The sequence below is a fragment of the Syzygium oleosum genome, unplaced genomic scaffold (genome assembly GCF_021117445.2).
Source record: "Syzygium oleosum isolate NSW1041296 unplaced genomic scaffold, Sole_v2.1 Sole_v2.01, whole genome shotgun sequence".
Taxonomy (NCBI): Eukaryota; Viridiplantae; Streptophyta; class Magnoliopsida; order Myrtales; family Myrtaceae; genus Syzygium; species Syzygium oleosum.
In genome coordinates, this window is record NW_026607485.1 from 32421708 (window position 1) to 32444126 (window position 22419).

The 22419-nt window shown below is 40.8% G+C and overlaps 2 protein-coding genes and 1 pseudogene across 3 annotated transcripts in view; 2 read left to right on the top strand and 1 right to left on the bottom strand.

Annotated features, from left to right (window-relative positions):
* The first annotated feature begins 1561 nt into the window (after window positions 1-1561).
* LOC115682561 (methyl jasmonate esterase 1-like) lies at window positions 1562-4420 on the top strand. 2 transcript variants are annotated; one of them, XM_030606818.2, is made up of 3 exons: window positions 1562-2039; window positions 3633-3764; window positions 3902-4420. In XM_030606818.2, the coding sequence occupies exons 1-3, from the start codon at window positions 1791-1793 to the stop codon at window positions 4184-4186; spliced, it is 666 nt and encodes a 221-aa protein (XP_030462678.2). In that variant the 5' UTR covers window positions 1562-1790; the 3' UTR covers window positions 4187-4420. The 2 variants fall into 2 exon arrangements, with proteins under 2 accessions (XP_030462678.2, XP_056170952.1); XM_056314977.1 differs by having other exon boundaries at window positions 3633-3740.
* On the top strand, window positions 4289-8562 carry LOC115682563 (methyl jasmonate esterase 1-like; annotated as a pseudogene).
* Window positions 8563-13119: 4557 nt separating this feature from the next.
* The window catches only part of LOC115682519 (methyl jasmonate esterase 1-like), a gene marked incomplete at its 5' end in the record, with an annotated part of 37121 nt that continues 27821 nt past the window's right edge, over window positions 13120-22419 (bottom strand). The window contains 2 exons of the mRNA XM_056308914.1: window positions 13120-13471; window positions 22047-22177. Coding sequence (XP_056164889.1) covers window positions 13120-13471; window positions 22047-22177 — 483 coding nt within the window. The remainder of the gene's footprint in view (window positions 13472-22046; window positions 22178-22419) is intronic.

Below are 22419 nucleotides of genomic sequence, written 5' to 3' on the forward strand. Positions count from 1 at the left end.
GACAATGCTGTCATGGAAAATTTTTAATATATATTTTTAAAATTTTCTGAATTTTTTTAAAATTTTCTTTTATCTTTTTCTTTCTTTCGTTTCTTTTTTTTATGAATAAAAAATTATAAAAATTATCAACGTTAGTGCTCGTTGTCCTATTGCGCTGGCTGTCCTATTGCATTAAGTAAGTTATCCATAATCAGTACTTGACACATGACTATATTCGTTAACTTCTACAATGATGTGTTCTTAATGTAACAGCTACCGAACATTATCGTTAGCTCAACATGGAGATGCTGCCTCGGATTCATTCAGCAGCAACAAAGATCAATCTTTTGTCCTCTTCCCCCCTTCGACCTAAAGTTGAATCTGAGCTTTTCTGGAAATAGGAAAATGTCTTGACCTGAGCAAAACCCAGAGTAATATTCCCTGGATAGGTGCCATATATTAATCATTTTATTTAATACCAAGTAACGCCCTCATAGACTATGCTCGTTCAAATTTAAGTTTCCTCCCTTGAAAATTAGCAGAAAAAAGCATCTGATGAAGAAATTATATTGCTATCGAGGTGGAGCAAGCTAAACACTTTTTCAAAGTAAACTGGTTGGGTGGGTTTGTTTGGAAGACAAGGATGTTAGATTATAATAAGTTGTAAATAATTGATGAAATGGATGTTCCTAATGCAAAGATTTTCCCAGAAGTTATTGATTTTGTAATGTTTTTTTTACCGTAATCAATTTGTAACGGTCAATTTGTAACGGTCTATTAATGTAAAATGATTTTTGTAACGTTTTATAATAGCTTTGTAACGGCCGTGTAACGGCTTTATAACGTTGATTTATTTCTATATAAACTCTTCATCATTTTATAACGGCCATATGGCGTTCATCTATTAATTATCAATAAATTTATAACGGTCTATTTAAGGGCCCTTTTTCATCTGAATATAAATATTTCAAACCACAACCCTTGAAGAGAATGAATTAAAAAAGATAATTTCCTTTCCTTCTTATTTTTTTTCTTTGTTGAGTTATATACATAACGTTGTTCCTGTTCCTTCTAATATTCTGTGCGGAGTATAGAATAAGATATGTTGTATCTTGGGAGGATAGCCGCTAGAGCCTTGCACACCAAGTTTCGCACTCCGAGGAGCGGAATTCTCTTTAAGGACAGTGCTTGCACGCCTCAGACAATTGATATTATTTTCTCATATTTTTCAATAAATTTCCAATTCTTATTATATTTTCCATATTATCTAACATTTTTCCAACAATTTTAACAAAAAACACATTATTGCGACCAAATTTGTTTCACATGCATTGATTTTCGATACGAGACGCTCATTCATATAATTGTCGAAAAGTTAGTGATCCTTGTTATCATCTTCCATACGGGTGATCCGATATCGAAACGGACAAATATGTTTTGGCCGTGATCCAAAAGAAGCGTTGAAAGCGAAAGCGATATCGGTTGAAGGTAAAAAGGGAGACCCGAATGAGCAGAAGAACAATGAATAATGTTTGGTACACTGAAATTGATGCACAACCGTTTGGACCGAGAGAATAAGAAGAAGGGGAAAATGAATCCTTTAGCATTCTCGAAAGCTCCTATTAAAACTCCAACAGTGAAAGCAAAGCCAACCAGAGGCCTAAGCCGACACATTACTGAACAAGGATAGCAAGGAAAGTGAGAGAGAGAAGCACTTTGTGCTAGTCCATGGGGCTTGCCATGGAGCTTGGTGCTGGTACCGAGTGGCCACCCTCCTCAAGTCCTCAGGCCACAAGGTTACTGCCTTGGACATGGCCACTTCAGGGATCCATCCAAAGCAAGCTCAAGAATTGAATTCGATCGGGGAGTATGTCGAGCCTCTCTTCGAATTCTTGGAGAGTCTTCGTCAGGAAGAGAAGGTGATTTTGGTAGGGCATAGCATGGGAGGGCTTGTCCTGTCAATGGCCATGGAGAGATTTCCTGAGAAAATTGCTGTTGCTGTGTTTGCTGCTGCTCTCATGCCTGGCCCTGACCTCACCTATCACTCCATCCTTGAAGAGGTATCTCTCTCTCTCTCTCTCTCTCTCTCTCTCTCTCTCTCCACGTAATGTTTTCTTATGAAACTTGGCTAACATAATGGTAAACAAGTCAGCTTTTGGATATTTTTCTGCTACAGTAAACCACACATGATGATGAATAAAAATATTTCCTAGAAAGGTTCTTACGAGTGCCCAATCTATGAGTTCAAAAGGGGGGATTCAAACGCTTCAAACGGTGATATTCTCGAACTAATCGTGTCCGAATCTTGTTAGACATTTGCACCCGCTACTGAGTTCTATGTGATTAAGGAAGACTGCATAATGCTCCAAGATGGAGCTGTTAAAATAATTAAGAGTACAAAAAAGAAGAAGTTGTACTTGCATCATCACTTAGAAAGGAAAGATCGAATGATGAGCAGTATGATTAAGGTTAGCATATAGTTTTCCATCCGAACTAACTATGTTTATCTTGATACTAATTTAGTTAAAGGAGCTTTCAAATTAGGCACAACACAAGTAGTATTGGTTGGTTCAGTGCGGGACTCATGCGACATAAAATGTATCAAACACATATGAAGCTGTCATCTCGACGTGCTTCTTGCCATATCCCAATTGAGATTATCGAGTAATCTATTTATGGGATGGCTACAAAAGATTACACCCAAACCGGGGAGGTGAGGCCGGCCACTAATCAGTATGGAATAGACTAATATCGTCTCACATGGTACTTTTTCATTTGTGGCACGATAATTCAACTTATTGCACTTAAATTTGGAAAAACACCTCACCTGAGATCTTCACCGAAAAGCTGTTATTTTGTTTTTGTAGCTTTTATCTAACACGTCCACTATAGTGGAACATTTGCACACATGCTGCCAACGAAGAACTGCGAACACAAATGTGCATTTGCAGAAAAATATATAAAAAATTATACATTTTTCGTACGGCACCCAATTTAATGTCACAACTTGTCGTTCATTTAACTTCCTTAATTTTCAAATTTCGTTCATTTAAGTTACCCTGACAACTTAGATAGTTGGAAATGGTGATGAGGCATTTTGTTATTGAGAAGATCGCTGCTACATGGTTTTTTCCAAATAATGTCATATTTATTGTTCACGTGAGCAAGTGACTAAAGTAACTCAAATGAACGAAAATTGAATGTTAAGGAACTTAAAGGAATAATAAAAAAGTTGTAGTACAAAACTGAGTGTCATTTGAATGATTTGGAACTTCCAATTTACTTTTCGCTGTGTCTAATGTTGGGTGATATACAGTGCCACAAATAGGATTCAATCAAATGCATTGACTTCATTTCATTAGGTTTGCCTGTAATAACAAATATTTCAGGCATTGATGTTGAAGCTCAATGATTATAACATGTACCCTCCACGTGATTTAGACAAATTACTTGTACATGCATCTCAACTATTCATTACTTTTCTAGGCAAGTTGACATGACATGATTGTCTAAATTAAGTAAAGTAGTTGAGAGAATCTACACAGTACATATCAAATTATCCTTTCCCTTTATGTCACATCATTATATATGTATGTATATATTCATTTGCGTCATTCTCATTGATATTACATTTTCTTTTTGTATGATCATAGCATTCTCGCAGAGTGGAATATAAAATGGATCCAATATACCGGTTTGATGATGGCCTCGAGCAGCCTCCGACCTATATTTCATTTGGACACGACTTCCTGGCTTCCAAGGTCTATCAACTCTCTCCACCTGAGGTTAGTTCACTTATTTTTTCTAATATACATAAAATTATCAACACTAAACATAGTTTAAAAGTAATTAATTCACAAGAAATTACATGGGTACTTGAATTATAACTTAATCTCGTGATTTTTCCTTCTTCATTTCGAAGGACTTGATGCTGGCATCCTACTTAGGGCGGCCATTCCGTCTTCATCCTGACCAAGACAAGATGGTGGAGGAGATAGCGGTGACGAAGGGTGGATATAGCTTGGTTCGTAGGGTTTACATCGTGTGCGACCAAGACCTGCTATTGATGGAACGCCTGCAGAGATGGATGGTGGAGATGAACCAGCCGGACGAAGTGAAGGTGATCTCCGGCTCCGATCACATGGTCATGTTCTCCAAGCCACTAGAGCTCTGTGCTTCCCTTGAAGAGATTGGGCAACATTATTGATCACATGGTCATCAAAAAGACAATAAGGTTGATGAACGAAGGTTATGTCTGTTTCTTCAGGAAGATATAAAGAGCGTGGAGAAGATAATGTCGAGGGATTGGTTTTTTTACTTTCAATGTAAACATTATAACGAAAGCCCCAAGGGCAACGTATTGTAGTAGCCGAGCATTTGCACGTCGAATTCGATTGCTCGGCTGATTAAATGCTATTAATGGGATCTTTGTTATCCTCAATAGGCACTTCCTCTTAGTAGATCGACCCACTTGCCCATTTTAATCTCGCACGACAAATTCCGATCCTCAGGTGGTGAATCTTTATGCTTTTTAATTCGGTCGGTACAATGTCTTTCATTTTCAAGAGAATCCAACGTCATCCGCAGGTGCTCTTGTACACTATTTATCCTCTCTATTGTTGATGATGTGAATGATTATTTTGTGTAAGTAGTAGCTAAGTGCATCAATGGTTGAGATATAGTTATACCGATTGGAGGGAGAAGTGTCAAAAAAGTCCTAAACCTTTTACATTGGTGCCAATTTAGTCCTAAACCTTTTTTGGTGCCAATTCAGTCTAAACCTTTTGCATTTGTGCCAATTGAGTCCTAAACCTTTTTTTTGTGCCAATTCAGTCCTAAACCTTTTGTATTGGTGCCAATTGAGTCCTAAACCTTTTGCATTGGCGCCAATTGAGTCTAAATCTTTTTTGGTGCCAATTGAGTCCTAAACCTTTTGCATTGGTGCCAATTTAGTCCTAAACCTTTTGTATTTGTGCCAATTTAGTCATTCCGATTAATTTAGCTAAAAAATATTTAGGACTGAATTGGCACAAATGCAAAAGGTTTAGGACTGAATTGGCATCAATGTAAAGGTTTAGGACTGAATTGGCACCAATGCAAAAGGTTTAGGACTCAATTGGCACCAAAAAGGTTTAGGACTAAATTGGCACAAATGTAAAAGGTTTAAGACTAAATTGACACCAAAAAAGGTTTAGGACTAAATTGCACCAATGCAAAAAGTTTATGACTTTTTGACACTTTTCGAAAGACTTGGTACCCCGTGTGGAAGGAGTTAATGTCAAGGTATAATGAAATTGATTTTGGTTGTTGAATTGTCAACACCTCTTGAAATCAATAGCAAAATTTTCTTTTGCTTGGGGCACCAGCATTAAGTTCCTTCAGAATACAAATTGACGAAGTGTTGTTCTTTCTCAGAGATCTCAATCACACGTGAAGCAAGGTTCTTGACTTCAGTATATTCGGCTGCAATATTTTCCTCGTGCAGCAGCTTTTGTAACCATGCCTGCTGACCATTGCTCTATAAATAGAACCTTTAACACTCTTGAAGCTCCCATTAGAAATCCAACCGTGAAAGCAAAGGCAATCAGAGGCCTAAGCCGACTCGTTACTACACATGGATTGCAAAGAAAGTGAGAGAGAGAAGCACTTTGTGCTCGTCCACGGGGCTTGCCATGGAGCTTGGTGCTGGTACCGAGTGGCCACCCTCCTCAAGTCCTCAGGACACAAGGTTACTGCCTTGGACATGGCCGCTTCAGGGATCCATCCAAAGCAAGCTCAATAATTGAATTCGATCGGGGAGTATGTCAAGCCTCTCTTCGAATTCTTGGAGAGTCTTCGTCAGGAAGAGAAGGTGATTTTGGTAGGGCATAGCATGGGAGGGCTTGTCCTGTCAATGGCCATGGAGAGATTTCCTAAGAAAATTGCAGTTGCTGTGTTTGCCGCAGCCGTTACGCCTGGCCCTCACCTCACCTATCACTCCATCCTTGAAGAGGTACCTCTCTCTCTCTCTCTCTCTCTCTCTCTCTCTCTCTCTCTCTCTCTCTCTCTCTCTCTCTCTCTCCACATAATGTTGTCTTATGAAACTTGGCTAACAAAATGGTAAACAAGTAGCTTTTGGATATTTTTCTGCTACAGTAAACCACACATATGATGATGAATACAAATTTTCCCTAGAAAGGTTCTTACGAGTGTCCAAGGGAAAATTGTCCAAAAAGTCCTAAACCTATTGCACTTTTGCCAATTCAATCCTAAACCTTTAAATTTGCTAATTCAGTCCTAAACCTTTTCACTTTTTGCTAATTAAGTCAATCCAGCCAATTTTTGCCGGCCGGCGCCGACCGTCTGGCCAACGTTGACGAGACAATTTTTAAATATTTTTTTGAATTTTTGAATTTGTTTTTTCTTTTGTTTTTCTTTCTGACTTCTTCCCTCTAGCCGATCTAATGATCGGTGACCCGACCGGCCAGAGGCGAGGGCTGGCAAGTCTCGCCGGTGGCCGACGGGGGCGAGCTTCGCTAGAGGCTGGCGAGGTCGACCTTGCCGGCTCTTGCCTCTGGTCGGTAGTCGTCGGATTGGCTAGAGAAAAGAAGTCAGAAAAAAAAAGAAAAAAATTATTTAAAAATTGCCAGGTCAGCGTTGGCTGGATGGCCGGCGGCCATGTCAGCGTTGGCTGGATGGCCGGCGCTGGCTGGAAGGTCGGCGCCGGCCAGCGGCCACGTCAGCGCTAGCCGGCCAAAATTGGCAAGATGGACTTAATTGGCAAGAAGTGAAAAGGTTTAGGACTGAATTTGCAAACTTAAAATGTTTATGACTGAATTGACAAAAGTGCAATAGGTTTAGGACTTTTTGGACAATTTTCCCGAGTGTCCAATCTATATCATCTCCTCTACTTCGAGATGGAGATGTTAAAATAATTAAAAGTACAAAAATGAAGTCATCTTACTTGCATCATCACTTAGAAAGGAATGATCGAATGATGAGCTTTGTCATTAAGGTTAGCATATAGTTTTCCATCCCAACTAACTATGTTTATCTTGATAACAATTTTGTTGAAGGAGCTTTCAAATTAGGCAAAAAAGTATTATTGGTTGGTTCAGTGCGGGACACATGCGAAACCTAATGTAATAATACAATTTAAGGGATTATAGAATGTATCAAACACCTATATAGATGTCATCTCGAGGTGTTTCTTGTCCTTTTATGTATAAGCAGTATCGTACTTGAGATTATCAAGTAATCTAATTATGGGATGGCTACAAAAGATTACACCCAAATAGGGGAGGCGAAGCCGGTCACTATCTGATAAGGAATAAGACTACTATCAGCTCACATGGCATGGTAATGCATCTTCTTTTTCATTTTCATTTGTGGCATGGTAATATGCTTCTTATTGCACTTGATTTTGCAAAAAAGCCTAGCTATGATCGTCACAAAAAAAAAACTGTTAATTTCCTTTTGTAGCTTTTATTTAACACGTCCATATAGTGGAACATTCGCCAACATGGTGCCGACATAAAACTCTGCCCTTTAATGTGCATTTGCAGGAAAGTACATTAGAAATTTCAAATCTTTCACACATCGCTTAGTTTAATGCCGCAATTATTCGATCTCTCATTTAAGTTCATTAACTTTTAAATTTCGTTCATTTAAGTTGCTCTAACGATTTAGATTGTCTAAAACGGCGATGTGGCATTTTGTTATCGATTTCTAATGTACTTTTCGTTGCGTAAGATGTTGGGATGTATAGCGCCACAAATGGGACCCAATTAAATGCATTGACATGACATGATTGTCCAAATTAAGTCAAGTACTCGAGAGAATCTACACAGTAAATATCAAATTAACCTTCTCTTTATGTCACATCATTATATATATACATGTATATATTTACTTGCGTCATGATCATTGATGTTGCATTATCTTTTTGTATGATTGTAGCATTCTCGTAGAGTGGAATATAATATGGATCCGATATACCGGTTTGATGATGGCCCCGAACAGCCTCCAACCTATATTTCATTTGGACTTGACTTCCTGGCTTCCAAGGTCTATCAACTCTCACCACCTGAGGTTAGTCTACCTATTTTTTTTTTAATACACATAAAATTATCAACACTAAACATAGTTTAATTGTAATTAATTCACAAGAAATTAAAAAGGGTATCGAAAATTAGAACTCATCTTGTGATTTTCCTTTCATCGTTTCGAAGGACTTGATGCTGGCGTCCTACTTAGGGCGGCCTTCCATCTCCATCCCGACCAAGACAAGAGGGAGGAGGAGATAGCGGTGACGAAGGGCAGATACGGCTTGGTTCGTAGGGTTTACATCGTGTGCGACCAGGACCTGCTACTAATGGAAGGCCTGCAAAGATGGATGGTGGAGATGAACCCGCCAGACGAAGTGAAGGTGATCTCCAGCTCCGATCACAAGGTCATGTTCTCTAAGCCACTAGAGCTCTGTGCTTCCCTTGAAGAGATTGAGCAGCATTATTGATCCCATGGTCATCAATAAGATAATAAGGTTGATGAACGAAGGTTATGTCTGTTTCTTCAAGAAGATATAAAGAGCGTGGAGAAGATAATGTCGAGGGATTGGTTTGTTTTTACCTTCAATGTAAACATTACAACAAAAGCTCCAAGGGCAACGTGTTGTAGCAGCTGAGCATTTGCACGTCGAATCCGATTGTTTGGCTGGTTAAATGCGATTAATGGGATCTTTGTTACCCTAAACAGGCACTGTCTCTTAGTAGATCGACCCACTTACCCATTTTAATCTTGCACGAGAAATTCCGATCCTCAGGTGGTGAATCTTTATGAAATTGATCTTGATTGTTCAATTGTCAACACCTCTTGAAATCAATAACAAAACTCTCCTTAGCTAGGGGCACCAGCATTAAATTCCTTCGTAATACAAATTGAAGAAGTGTTGTTCTTTCTCAGAGATCTCAATCACGCGCGAAGCTAGGTTGTTCACTTCAATATATTCGGCCGCAATATTTTCCTCGTGCAGCAGCTTTTGTAACCATGCCTGCCGACCATTGCTCTATAAATAGAGTTTTATGTGAATTTAGGAGTAAGCCACGAGAGCATAAAAAAATAAGAGTTGTGGGTGTGTCCTTATATAAGCTAGTAGTGAGCTTTAAGTATTTTCGTTGTGTGGTGAGAAAAAATATATTGTAATAGCAATCATGAAATTTTTTTGTACCACATTTTATTGTAAGTGTGTCTCGAATTGCCGGTTACAAATTCTCGTTTTTTGTCTCCAATACATTCTCATAATCATGGATCTCATGTGGATCATTAGTGTTTGCTTACGAGGTAACCTCATTACAGAAGAGGAGCCGAAGCTCCCATAGGGGCCTCCATGGCCTATTCGTTTTATATACAGGGACGTCGAACTTTATGAACGCGTTCCTTATTTTAATGTGTTTGCGCTCACACGTCCTGTGCCTCCAATTTCCCCGAAATACTTTTGCATAATTTGAAGCCCATTTGTTAAATTATCATTAGGATGAGCATAGTTAGAAGGGATGGAAAACAATATACTGATGGTTGACTTTGCTTTCATTTGTCCAGTAATGAGTCAGCTCAGGCCTACGGTTGGTTTTGGTTTCACTGTTGGAGTTTTTATATGCGATTGGAGAACATTGAAGGTTGCCTTTTCCTTTTTTTTTATTCTCTAGGTTTGAAAGGGTTTTACATCAGTAACAGGATACCTAACATTGTTCCTATTCTTTGGCGCATTTGTGTTTGCTTTTACTTTCTAATCAACATCGCTTTCAGGGTCGACCAATGTTATTTTCGAGGTTGGATCACATAGGAAATAACGGCAAAGTGTCACTGACTTTTCAAAATTTATGAACGAACGACACGAGGTATTGGGATCCGGTACATGAAACAGATGGGTTCACAATAAGATAATCGATGATACACGACCATTTGTTTTTATTAGAAGCACACCCATTATATACAACTTATTATAATCAAATTTTCTTGTCTTCCAAACACCCAATCAGTTTATTTGGAAAAACAAAAAAAAGAAACAGTTTAGCTTGCTTCACCTCATTTTCGGCTTGGGCTTATTTGCTCAAGTCAAGGCGACTTCTTTTTGTATGTTTTTACAGGTAAATTTGCTAAGCCAATCTCCATACCAACTAATTGCCATGACTAAGTCATGTCATTCAAAATTGTCCGATGAAGACTCGCTATCATCATCTGTTTTCTATATTTTCTTTTTGCCTCGCACCAGGTTTTAAACCTTACATTAATCACTATCCCCATAATTATTAGAGATAATTTGAAAGGAAAAGAAAAGAAAAGAAAAGGTTTAAATAATCAGAGAGAAAAGTAGATAAGCTAAATTGGAGGAATTAAGTTATAATTTTGTTTAAAAAATGCATTATGGCCTGAGAGTTTGCTCTCGTGTGCATAGTGAGTGTGCTTTGATATGTGTGAAAACTTGCAAGAGACACAAATAGTATTGAGAGCCGTCATCCAACAGACTTAAGAGTGTGATAAAGCCCTTTTCTTGTGATTGATCATCCTAGGTTTGGGCCTAATCTAGGATTGGGAAACACTTAAGAGTGAGTGGAATTGAAAGATTGTAATCTCATCTTTATCAAGTAGGCACATCACGGAATCATGTAATTTAGGTTCTTGATTGTGTGGGAAAGTTTGGGATAATCGTTCCAAGTTGAAGGCAATTTTGAAATAATTTTAGTAACTTGAAAAGGTTTACAAACTTCAATCATAAAGAACTTTGAGTTTGGTAACATATATTTGAAATTCCTCCACTTGCTTAGAAATAGATTTTCAATTAATCATATGATAAATTCAAAATATTTCAAAGCAGTAAATCTATCTATTCTTTGTTTGTATGTCAATTGAGATTTGTGTAAAATCGAAAAATTTCATGCAGACGATCTAACAGAGCATTAAGATTTCTTTCTCGGCACCTTTCATCATTAATTTCTTCCTTTCAAAATGATGCATCTCTAAATGTCAAGCCTCACTGAACGTTCTTGGATCTTCATCGAAGTGAAATAACATGGGTAATTTATTCATAACATTTTCCTTATCTCCTTCTACCAAGAGATTTACAAAATCATAATCAAAATCTTTCATTTTCTTCACTCTTTGACTTCTCCTCGGTTCACTCGGAGAATCAAACAATTTTATTTTACTTAATGAAGGATTGCTTGTGTCAATTGTTGTTTGTAAATATGCTGAGATATCACTTGAATCTTTAAGAAATTTGTGTTCAAGAAATTCAACACCTCTTGATTCCACAATAATATTATATTTAATATCTAATTATTGATAAGTTTTAAAATTTTCAACAATTCTAGAAAACATACTTTTATATGCCCTTGGTCCTAATTGGTTAACTTAGGATCAGAAATTCTATAATATGCAAGGCATCCCCATACTTTAAAGTATGGATATTCGGTACTCTTCCTTTCCATAATTCATATGGAGATATCTTAAATTTTTTTTGAAGGAATTTTGTTGTGAACATGACATGTAGCAAGAAGTGCTTCTCCCCACAAATTGATTGGCAATTTTGCTCACAAGATCATGGAATTAACCATATTTACTAAAATTTGATTCTTTCTTTTTGCCATTCCATTTTGTTTTGGTGTATAACGTACACTTGCTTGATGTACAATACCATTTTTTTTCACAAAACGCTAGAAAAATCTCATGAGAAGTATTCTCCTCCCTGATCACTTCTCAACATTTCGATTTTTTTTCATTCTATTAATTTTCAACTATGGCCTTACATACCTTGAACAGATCAAAAGCTTGATCTTTTGATTTCATAAGGTAAACATGAGTATATCTAGTGTAATCATCAATAAATATAATAAAATAACATTTCCACCTCTAGTTACTATACCATATAATTCGCAAATATCAGAATGCACCAATTCAAATACTATGGTAGATCTTTCTACTTTTGAGAACGATATCCTAGTCATCTTTTCTTTTGAACATATTACACAATCCTTTTTATCTAGATTATCACATGATATCGGACCACTTTTATACGTAAATTTCAAAGTACTATAGCAACATGAGATAATCTATTATGCCACAAGGAAGATGACTCAACCATATAAATAGAAACAAAAGTTTCATTAATACTTCTCTGTCCGGATTGTGAGCACTTGACGCAGTCACTGTGTCCATCTCCACGAAAATAATACCTTAAGATTGTTAGGAAAAAATTGTTTGTTCATGAAGATAGAACAATAGTTTATAGTCATTTGATGCTTTGATGCGTGATAGCAATCAAAATCCTTAAGGTATTATTTACCCCACTATTGTTGCCACCAGGTTTGAAACAAATTATACCTCAAATATACCATAATCATAGAGAAATGAGTTAAGCAATTTCATAATTTCCCTCTTAGAATTTTACCTTGAATTTGTTATCAAACTTGTGCATGAAAAGAGAGGAAAAGAGAATGTTACGAAGGAAAGAGAGTTATGAAGAAGAGATAGTTGTTGGTCTTATTTTGAACTGTTGGGAAAAAGATCGTGGAAGAAATTGACTAACCTTTCGATGCACAACAAAAGAATTACCTAGGAATGTGAATTGAATTACCAGCGAATGTTAGACGAATCTACAACTTCACACCGTTCCAAATATAATCACGAGAAAAATATTATTGTTCTACAGCAATAATGACAATCGTCTTCTCAAAGTAACAATGGAAGCCCTTTTTGTGTGTTATTCAATAGAGAGGAAACGTACGTTATTTTCTGTACACGAGTGTCTTATCTCATCTCTATCTTCAGGAAGTGATTTTTAACTTCCCTTAGAAGACAGCTCACACCCTTTCAAAGGGTGCCACTCATAACACACTTCATCATTTGTGAAATAGTGCCATTTAACATGAACAATGTATGATTTGATTCTATTTATAAATAATCAAACAACACATCTCTTGAGATTTGATACCTTATTGGAACCATCACTACCTTTCATAATCAATCATCACTTCTCTTCATGTCAGCAATTACTTCTTTTCATATTCAACAATCACCTCTTTTCATATCCAATAATAATTTATTTTTATGATAACAAACTATTTCAACACTCTTTATTTCTTCACGAAGAAACAAGCACACTCTTCATTCATCAACCTTATTGTTCATGTTAGAAGAAAAAAATTCAACTTGCGTAACAAATCTCAAGTAACAATAATGTTGCCCAATCTCTTCAAGGGAGGCACACGGCTCTAGAGGCTTAGAGAACATGACCATGTGATATGAGCTAGAGATCACCTTCATTTCATCTGGCGCGTTCATCTCCACCATCCACCTTTGCAGGCCTATCATTATCAGAAGGTCTTGGTCGCATACAATGTAAACCTTGCGAACCAAGCCATACCTGTCCTTCGTGACTGCCATTTCCTTCTCCATCTTGTCTTGATCAGGATAGAGACAAAATGGCCATCCTAAGTAGGACGCTAGTGTCATGGGTCGATCGATTCACAACGATCCCACACTTGCATGACCTTAGGATTACTTCCAAGTTAGCCTTGCACGCACATACACACTCGATTCACAATATTGGAGAGAAAGCAGTGTAGTAGTATTACTTGTGAATGAGCTAGTAAAAATGAAGGGGAGGGTTCCCTATATATACAAGTGCGAGGCTATTCTGAACCGTTGATCCCCTCATGATCTAACGATGGTATTTAAACCGATACAATCATTACATAGATGTACAAGAAGTTTAAGAGGCCCTAGGGGCGTAGAGGAGTTCAAGGGACGCTTGGCAAGAGAAGCTGTAGGATCGTTTAGCTGAAGGATTGTCTGGCATGGAAAGCTGAAAGGTCATAGGCCTACGAACGGGCTCGAGCTTGGTCACGGATAGGCCACGGCCTGTCCGTGGCCCTCGTTCGAGCTAGCTCGAAGCCCTTCGCGCTCTTAGGCCATGTCATTCTCCCCCACCTAATCGGGTGACACCCTAGTCGCGTCTTCGGCATGGAATGCGTCAATGTGCTTCTGGAACTGCCAAAGAGCCTCGGAGGGTTCCCAGCTTGTTTCACTCTCTGAAAGATCTTTCCATCGAACCAAGTATTCTCGCCTCGGCGAACAATATCACTTCCGTATGATCCGATCAACCATGATGCACTCGACGTCTCGGTCATATGAGGTTTTTGCCCCAAGTGGCGCCCGCTGCGATTCCCCTTGATCCGGGTCTTCCTCATGTACATAGAAGGGCTTAAGAATACTTACATGGAATGCCGGGTGTAGATTGAGCTTCGGTGGCAAGTCTAGCTTGTATGTGACCTTCCCAACCCGTTTGAGCACTCGAAAGGGCCTCTCATAGCGACGGATCAAGCCTTTGTGCACGTCTTTGCATCGGAGGATCGCATGTAGCTTGGCCAACACTAGGTCCCCGACCTGGAATTCCACGTACCGTCGCTTCTTGTTGGCCCATTTTTTCATGCGTTTTAAATCCTTGTGTAGGCACGTCCGCGCCAAGTCCGCTTGCTCATGCTATTCTTTGGCGAACTTGTACGAGGATGGGTTATTCCCCGATAGCCCGAGGCAACCGTGCTTGGAGTGAGCGGTTGCTGCCCCGTCACGATCTCAAATGGGTTTCGATTTATGGACTCGCTCCGTTGTAAGTTGTACGAGAATTGAGCTACATCGATCAATCTCGCTCAATTTGTTTGTGTTGCGCTCACATAGTGCCAGAGATATATTTCGAGGAGTGCATTCATCCTCTCCGTCTGTCCATTGGTTTGGGGATGCGAACTTGTAGAGTAGTTGAGGTTCGACCCTAGTAACTTGAAAAGCTCAGTCCAAAATCGCCCGGTGAATCGAGGATCACGGTTTCTCACGATCGTCTGTGGGACTCCCCAGTATTTGACGACATGCTTAACAAATAGTTTGGCCGCCTCCTCGACTGGACAATCTTTTATTGCAGGCACGAATGTCGCATACTTAGAGAACTGGTCCACCACAACCATGAGGGTCTGACGCCCTTCGGACTTGAGCGAATTCACAATGAAGTCCATGGAGACACTCTCCCATGGACGTTCCGGGACGGAAAGTGGCTCGAGGAGCCCCAACGATGAACGTTACTCGATCTTGTCCTGTTGTACATACGCCTCGACATCGTCCCGCATATAAGGCCAGTAGTATTGGTCCTCAATGAGCGCCATGGTGCGGTGAATCCCCGGATGTCCCGCCCATTTGGAATCGTGGCACTGTTGCAGCACTTCTTTCGTTAGTTTCCCGTAGAGCGGCACGTATAGTCGTCGTCCCTTGGTGTAGAGGAGATCGTCCTCCCACCAGAATTGTCTAGTTTTGCCTTCCAACGCATAATCAAGGAGTTGCTAGGCTGTTGGATTATGCTTGAGCCCCTCTTTGATACAATCGATCCATGGGCAGTTGGGTCAACTTATGATGTTGGCCAACTCCATCTTTCGGCTCAAGGCATTGACCACCAAATTGACATTTCCTGGTTTATACGCCAGCATGTAGTCGAACTCAGCCAGGAAGTCCTGCCACCGAGCTTGTTTCGGATTTAGCTTCTTTTGGGTCTGAAAGTAGCTCGTGGTCACGTTATTCGTCCGCATGACGAACTTTGATCCTAGGAGATAGTGCCTCCACGTACGGAGGCAGTGCACTACTGCGGTTATCTCCTTTTCTTGGACCATATACCGTCGTTCGGTCTCATTCAACTTCCGACACTCGAACGCTACCGGGTGTCCATCCTGCATGAGAACACCACCTATCGCAAAATTAGAAGCATCAATCTCTACCTTGTACGGCTTAGCATGATCGGGCTGCACGAGCACTGGCTCCTCGATCATGGCCCGTTTTAGCCGATCGAACTCTTCTTGGCATTGATATGTCCACTTCTACAGCCTTTCTTTCTTCAACATGTCCGTGAGTGGCATACTGATACTTGAATATCCCCGAACAAAGCGTCGAGTTGCACACACTACTAAGTATGGAATGCGGGACCTCCTTGGAGTTCACCATTTTGAGTCAACCAGTTCCTCATTTCTCCACCCGAAGATTTAGCTTCTTCGCGGCCTTTTGGGATATGAAGAGGTCGGACGCACCGGTATCCACGAGCGCACTCATCGTGGTACTCCTAATCTTCACGTCCACAAACATCATTACTTTGGACTCCTTGGCCTTCTTGGCCTTAATGGAACTAAGGATTCGCAGCGAACCCAGCCGCGCCTCCTCTCGCGGCTCATCTTCTTTGCATAGGGCTGCCAGCTTGCCTCTCTTGGAACATTCCCGAGCCATGTGTGGCCCGTCATAAAAGAAGCACTTATAGGTGCGTACCTTTCGTTGTCCCAAACCGCTCAACTCCGGTTGGGCCCTAAGTGGTGCCGTTGTTGGCTTGCCTCCATTCGGACATTTGTATTTGTTCCGATCTCCCCCACCATTGGCCCTATCCCTCAGACGAAAGTCGGACTTGGCTGTGAACGAAACTTTAGGTTCCTCTAGGGACTCCGCCACGGAAGTGCCCGTCGTGAGATCTCTCACATTGCACCGTTTGAGCTCTTGTTTGGCCCACGGCTTGAGGCCACTGATGAACTTGTGGTATATCTTTGTATCGTTCATTAATGGGATATGGAGTAGCAACTCTGAGAACCGCCTCACATACTCACGAACAATGCCCTTTTGTTCAAGGCGCTTGAGCTTGTCGCGAGCTTCCTCCTTAGTATAGGCGGGATAATAGTTCCGCCAAAATTCCTCAACGAACTTGGCTTAGATTGTGATAGGGTCGCCACTTTTATCGTCTGACTTGTGACACCACCACAGTAAAGCGGTGACGCCACCACAGTAAAGCATTATCAGCTAAATACAGCACTGCTGTGTTTACCTGGGTCGTGTCGTCGTTCATCCCTGTGACCTGGAAGTACCGCTCCATCTACCACAGGAAGTTGTCCACGTCTTTGGCCACTCGCGAGCCTTTGAACTCTCTCGGCTTGGGTGCGTCCATACGTGGATGCACGGTGATCATCCCGTTCACGCGTGCTGCTTCTACCTCAGCGAGCTTCCCCTTGAGCTCGGCGATCTCAGCGGCGCCCCCCCAGGTCTCGTCCCATTGCTGCAGCTCGTGGGTCACGGCCCCTAACACCTCGTCGCGGAGCTCTCCCATGCTGGTTTTGAGCTCTTGCAACTCGATCAAGAGCTCCTCCCTTCCAGCGTCCACTCCTTCGACAGTTTGTTACAGATCATCGACCATCCCTTGGACGTCCATGACGGTTCCCTCTAATGCCGTCATTTGGCCTTTCAAGTCACACATCGGATCCCTCGAGCTAGAGGTAGCACGACTCCTCTTGGTTTGGACGCCGACTCTCTCGGTCGCCCTTCCACGATTCTCGCGGTCCTCACCTTAGGCATTCGCGGCATTGGAACGTGGATCAGCCATTTCACTAGGAATGAAGGCTCTGACACCATTGGTCACGAGTCGATTGATTCACAATGATCCCACACCCGCACGGCCTCCCAAGTCAGTCTTGCACACACACACTCGATTCACAAGATTGGAGAGAAAGCAGCGTAGTAGTATTACTTGTGCATGAGTTAGTACAAATGAAGGGGGAGGGTCCCTGTTGCGGAAGCCAAGCGATCGAACAATAAAATTAACAGAACAAGAAAATAAATCGGACACTAGATTTACGTGGTTTGGTCGTAGTGACCTACGTCCACGGGAAGAACAACACAGACTTCCACTATAAATCAAGCAATACAACGGAGATTACAACCATACTCGAGTCACTCAAACACTCTTAGTGTTTCTCAAGCTTCAATTACACCGAATAACTCACGCAGTGTTTAGCCCCATAATTCCTCACGAAACAATCTCTCAATCTCGCGAAGGAATTATACACAAATTCTTACCACAAGAATTTAATCGCTTGAACACTAATTCTTCTTGGATATAATTCACGAACGAGAATCCACATAAATACCCACCGCCAAGCACTCACAAACGTGGCGCTTCCTTCTTCGTGCACAATAACAATGCTTCTTGTTCACTTGCACGGCACACCAAGCACTCGCATTGGGCCGCTTCAGGACTGCATCTGCCACGACGTTCCTTGCAATATATATTCCGCAGCAAAGGAACACACGGTGGCCTACTCAATGTGGAGAAGATATTCCACGATTCGATCAACAAGTCCAAGTTTGGACTTTCCTATTTCGTCTTTCTTTGGCAAACTCTGACTCCCACTAGAATTAGGAAAGAATAAAATATTCTTTCTATTTTCCCTTTCTTTCTTTGACCTTTGTTAGACCAAGTCAAAGTCCAACTCAAATTCCACAATTCAGAATTCCAAATTCAGCCGCTCAGTCCAACGCGCAGTAGATTTTTTCGTTCCTTTTTTTTTTCTCGAAATTTATATTTTCGCTTCGGGCTCAAACTCGAGATATATTTTCAACAATCTCTACCTTGACTCAACGTTTGAGCCAAGTCACAATCGCTTTGATAGAATCCGAATTTCGCTACTACTCTTCCACAGCCCCCAATGGGCTCAACTGCCACAAACATCTTCCAAGTCCAAGCCTCGCTTGAACTTCGCCATAGCCGTGGACTTTATCAGAACACCAACTCCACATGTACCTTTAACTGCTCCACAAGGATTTTTCAACACAACCTCCTCAATCGTAGATAAAACAAAACCATCATTGCATCTATATTTACAAGAAGACTGAATACGCACCTTGTCAATTTCAACAATTACAACAACCGTCGGATCTATAGGCTCCACCTCGCTATGAGCACCATATGTGTTGATTACTCCACTAGTATCTGCTACCTCAGGAGTTTCTGGTTGCAACTCCACCTCAAGCTGAACACCGTTCAAATCCGTATGAACACTGCTATTAACACTCATACCTAGAAGTACTGGAGACTCATCAAACATAACTTCTCTGCTGATAATAGGTGAATTTAATTCTAGACACCACAACTTATAGCCTCGCTCACCTTGTGCATAACCTAGGAACATGCACTTTCTTGTCCTTTCATCGAGCTTACCATCACTAACTCGAACATAACATGGACAACCAAATATTCTAAGAACAGAATAATCAGCAACGTTACCTGACCACACTTCTTCGGGAGTCTGACATCCAATCGCAGTCAATGGGAATCTATTCTTCAGGTAGCTTGCCGTACTAAGCGCATCCGCTAGGAATCTCCTAGCCATACCAGCACTAGAGAGCATTTTATAGGCCGTCTCTAGTAATGTTTTACTCATCAACTCTGCAACATGTTGTGATTCATTGGCACAAGTGCGGTGTTTCACTATACCTTCCTTCATGCAGAATTCATTTAACAGCTCCGAGCAAAACTCCATACTATTGTCAATCTGCACATGCTTGATCTTCTTACCAGTCTCCTTTTCGATCAAAGCTCTCAACTGCATGATCCTGACAATAGCATCAAACTTGTGCCTAAGCACAAACACCTAAGTCTTCCTCGAGTAGTCATCAATAAATGTTAGCATAAACCTAGCACTCTTCCTCGAAGGAAACCGCGATAACCTGCGAATATCCAAGTGAATTAATTCTGCAATATCCGTGGTTTCCTTAACAACTGTACTGAACTGCACTTTCTGCTGTTGATCTAATTCACAGCACCTGCATACATTCAGTTCGTTAGCCACATAACCACATAGCAAATTTCTTTCACTTAGAACCTTCAGGCTTCTATCGCTAATGTGCCCCAAACGCATATGCCACAATTCAGACTTTCGAACAGATGCATCCGACGTCTCCGCAGCGAATTCCATCACTGTCTCACCTTGAAGTTCATACAGGCTTCTATGCTTGATTCCTTTCATTATCACAAAGGCACCTCAAACAACTTTCAGAACTCCACATTCTGAAGAATACCGACACTTAGCTGAATCCAGGACACTCAAGGAAATCAGATTTTTCTTCAACTCTGGAATATGCCTCACTCCAGTCAATGTCCACACGATACCATCATGCATTTTGATTCTAACATCACCAACACCTATAACATTGCATTCGAAATTGTTCCTCAACTGCACTTTACTACTATCCGTGCAATGATTTAGTAGTAAACCAATTCCTATTTAGTGTAGCGTGAACAGAACAACTAGAATCCATAATTCATCCGCCAAACGACGAATCATCAGTGACAGACAAGACATAATCAGCACTATCCGAATTACAATCATCAGCTATAGCTGTAACATCATCCGCAGGATCAACTCTAATTCCCTTACCCTTGTCATTCTTCAGCTTAAGGCAATCCCTTCTAAGATGCCCTCTCTTGCCACAACTCCAACAGACAACACCACCAGTCCTAGACTGAGTTCGTCTATTCGAGTTCATACCACTTCTACTAACACATGTACAAGTTCTTCCTCTATTTTCACCTACTAAAGCAGTAGATACATGTTCGCCATATTCTCTTCTACGGATGTCCTCACTCAGAATTAAATCTCGAACACCATCAAATGTCAAACTTGTTGACTCAGAGGAATTATTAACAGCAGTTCCAGTAGTATTCCAACTATCAGGCACTCGCATTAGGGCGCTTCAGGACTGCATCTGCCATGACGTTCCCTACAATATATATTCCGCAGCAAAGGACCACACGGTGGCCGACTCAATGTGGAGAAGATATTTCACGATTCGATCAACAAGTCCAAGTTTGGACTTTCGTATTTCGTCTTTTTTTGGCAAACTCTGACTCCCACTAGAATTAGGAAAGAATAAAATATTCTTTCTATTTTCCTTTTCTTTCTCTGACCTTTGTTAGACTGAGTCAAAGTCCAACTCAAATTCCACAATTCACTTTCCAAATTCAGCCGCTCAGTCCAACGCGCAGCAGATTTTTTCGTTCCTTTTTTTTTTCTCGAAATTTATATTTTCACTTCGGGCTCAAACTCGAGACATATTTTCAACAGTTCCGTATATATACAAGTGCGGGGCTATTCTGAACCGTTGATCCCCTCATGATCCAACTATGGTGTTTGAACCGATACAATCATTACATAGCTGTACAAGAAGTTCAAGAGGCCCTAGAGGCGTGGAGGAGCTCAAAGGACGCCTGCCAAGGGAAGCTGTAGGGTCATTCAGTTGAAGGGTCGTCTGACATGGAAAGCCGAAAGGTCGTAGGCCTGCGGACAAGCTCAAGCTTGGTCACGGATGGGCCACGGCCCGTCAAATCCTACGACATTCACAATTAGTCACCACAAGGGAATCGGAATATAAGTTCAATTTCGAGGTAAGTGATATTATATGTCACTTTTACTACGACCACGACCAATACTCTCAAGAACCGCGATCTTGTTTTATCGTTCCAAATTATACTTTTACTTGCCATCCAGAGCAACCCCATCACATAATAGTCCTTGATAAATCTAGGATCCGTAGTCTATTTCTCAGCCTAACTTAAGCTATTGAATTCATAAAAACTATGTACAGTGATCAGTGGCTACTCTATTGATTACTTATAATCGACCCATTGTTGTGATTTCAAAGGAAATAAAACTACAAAACGTTCTATTATCTTCCTATGATGATAGGGACATATCCCGATGAATCCCTCAAAACGAACCGCAACCGCAACCTCAAGTTGACGAACCAACCCTAATAAAAGAACAGTACATGCCGCATGGGGTACAACACTAGTGTAATCTGTTGGGGCGGACTATTATTTGATAATGTCATTCTTTTTGTATTGTTGAAAGTGGGTCGAAAATGGGTTTATCTTAAACCCATTAACACCCGCACGAGATTAGACTTTACACCCATTTCAACCTTTCTAATACAAGTTCTTTTTATTAATATGCAACAACTCAGCCCAACATATTCGAGTTAAAAAGTGTGTGATTGGCCATTTTGCCACCTTTATCCATGTCAAATTCCTAAACTCAACTTGCTAAACCACAATCTAGTCAACTTTTCTCATAAATACGTTTTCATGTCACCTATACATTTGCTAAGTGCTGTGCAATTCAGAGACTTTCGTAGAGAAACTTGGGGAGAAACAAAAAGAAAAAAGGAAGAAGATTCGGGCGCCAACCTCAGGTGGGGAGAGTTGATAGAGCCTGGAAGAGAGTAGATTATATTCAAAAAACAGGGAAGTGGGAGGTTGTGCGGGGCCATCATCAAAAGCGTATGCCGAGTCCATGCTGAAATCCAACCTGCGATCATGCTATATGGATTTGCAGGGGCAATATGAATCAAATGAGTTGTCCGATAACCTCGCGCAAAAGCATTTCCGATCGATCAATATCGAAAATAAGAAAGGAACAATTGCTGAATTGTAAAGGCACATGGAGCCGAAGCTCCTAAGAGGGTCTCCGCAGCCTGTCCGTTTGATATACAGGGACGGCAGGCTCCACGGATGCGTTTCTTATTATAATGTGCTAGTACCCGCACGCCTCACACCCCCAA

Bases quoted from the DNA above. Each gene is read 5' to 3' on its own strand.
- LOC115682561 (XM_030606818.2), top strand. From the start codon at position 1,791: ATGGCCACTTCAGGGATCCATCCAAAGCAAGCTCAAGAATTGAATTCG. The intron at 2,040-3,632 runs GTATCTCTCTCT...GTATGATCATAG, and splicing joins ATCACTCCATCCTTGAAGAG to CATTCTCGCAGAGTGGAATA. The intron at 3,765-3,901 runs GTTAGTTCACTT...TTCATTTCGAAG, and splicing joins ATCAACTCTCTCCACCTGAG to GACTTGATGCTGGCATCCTA.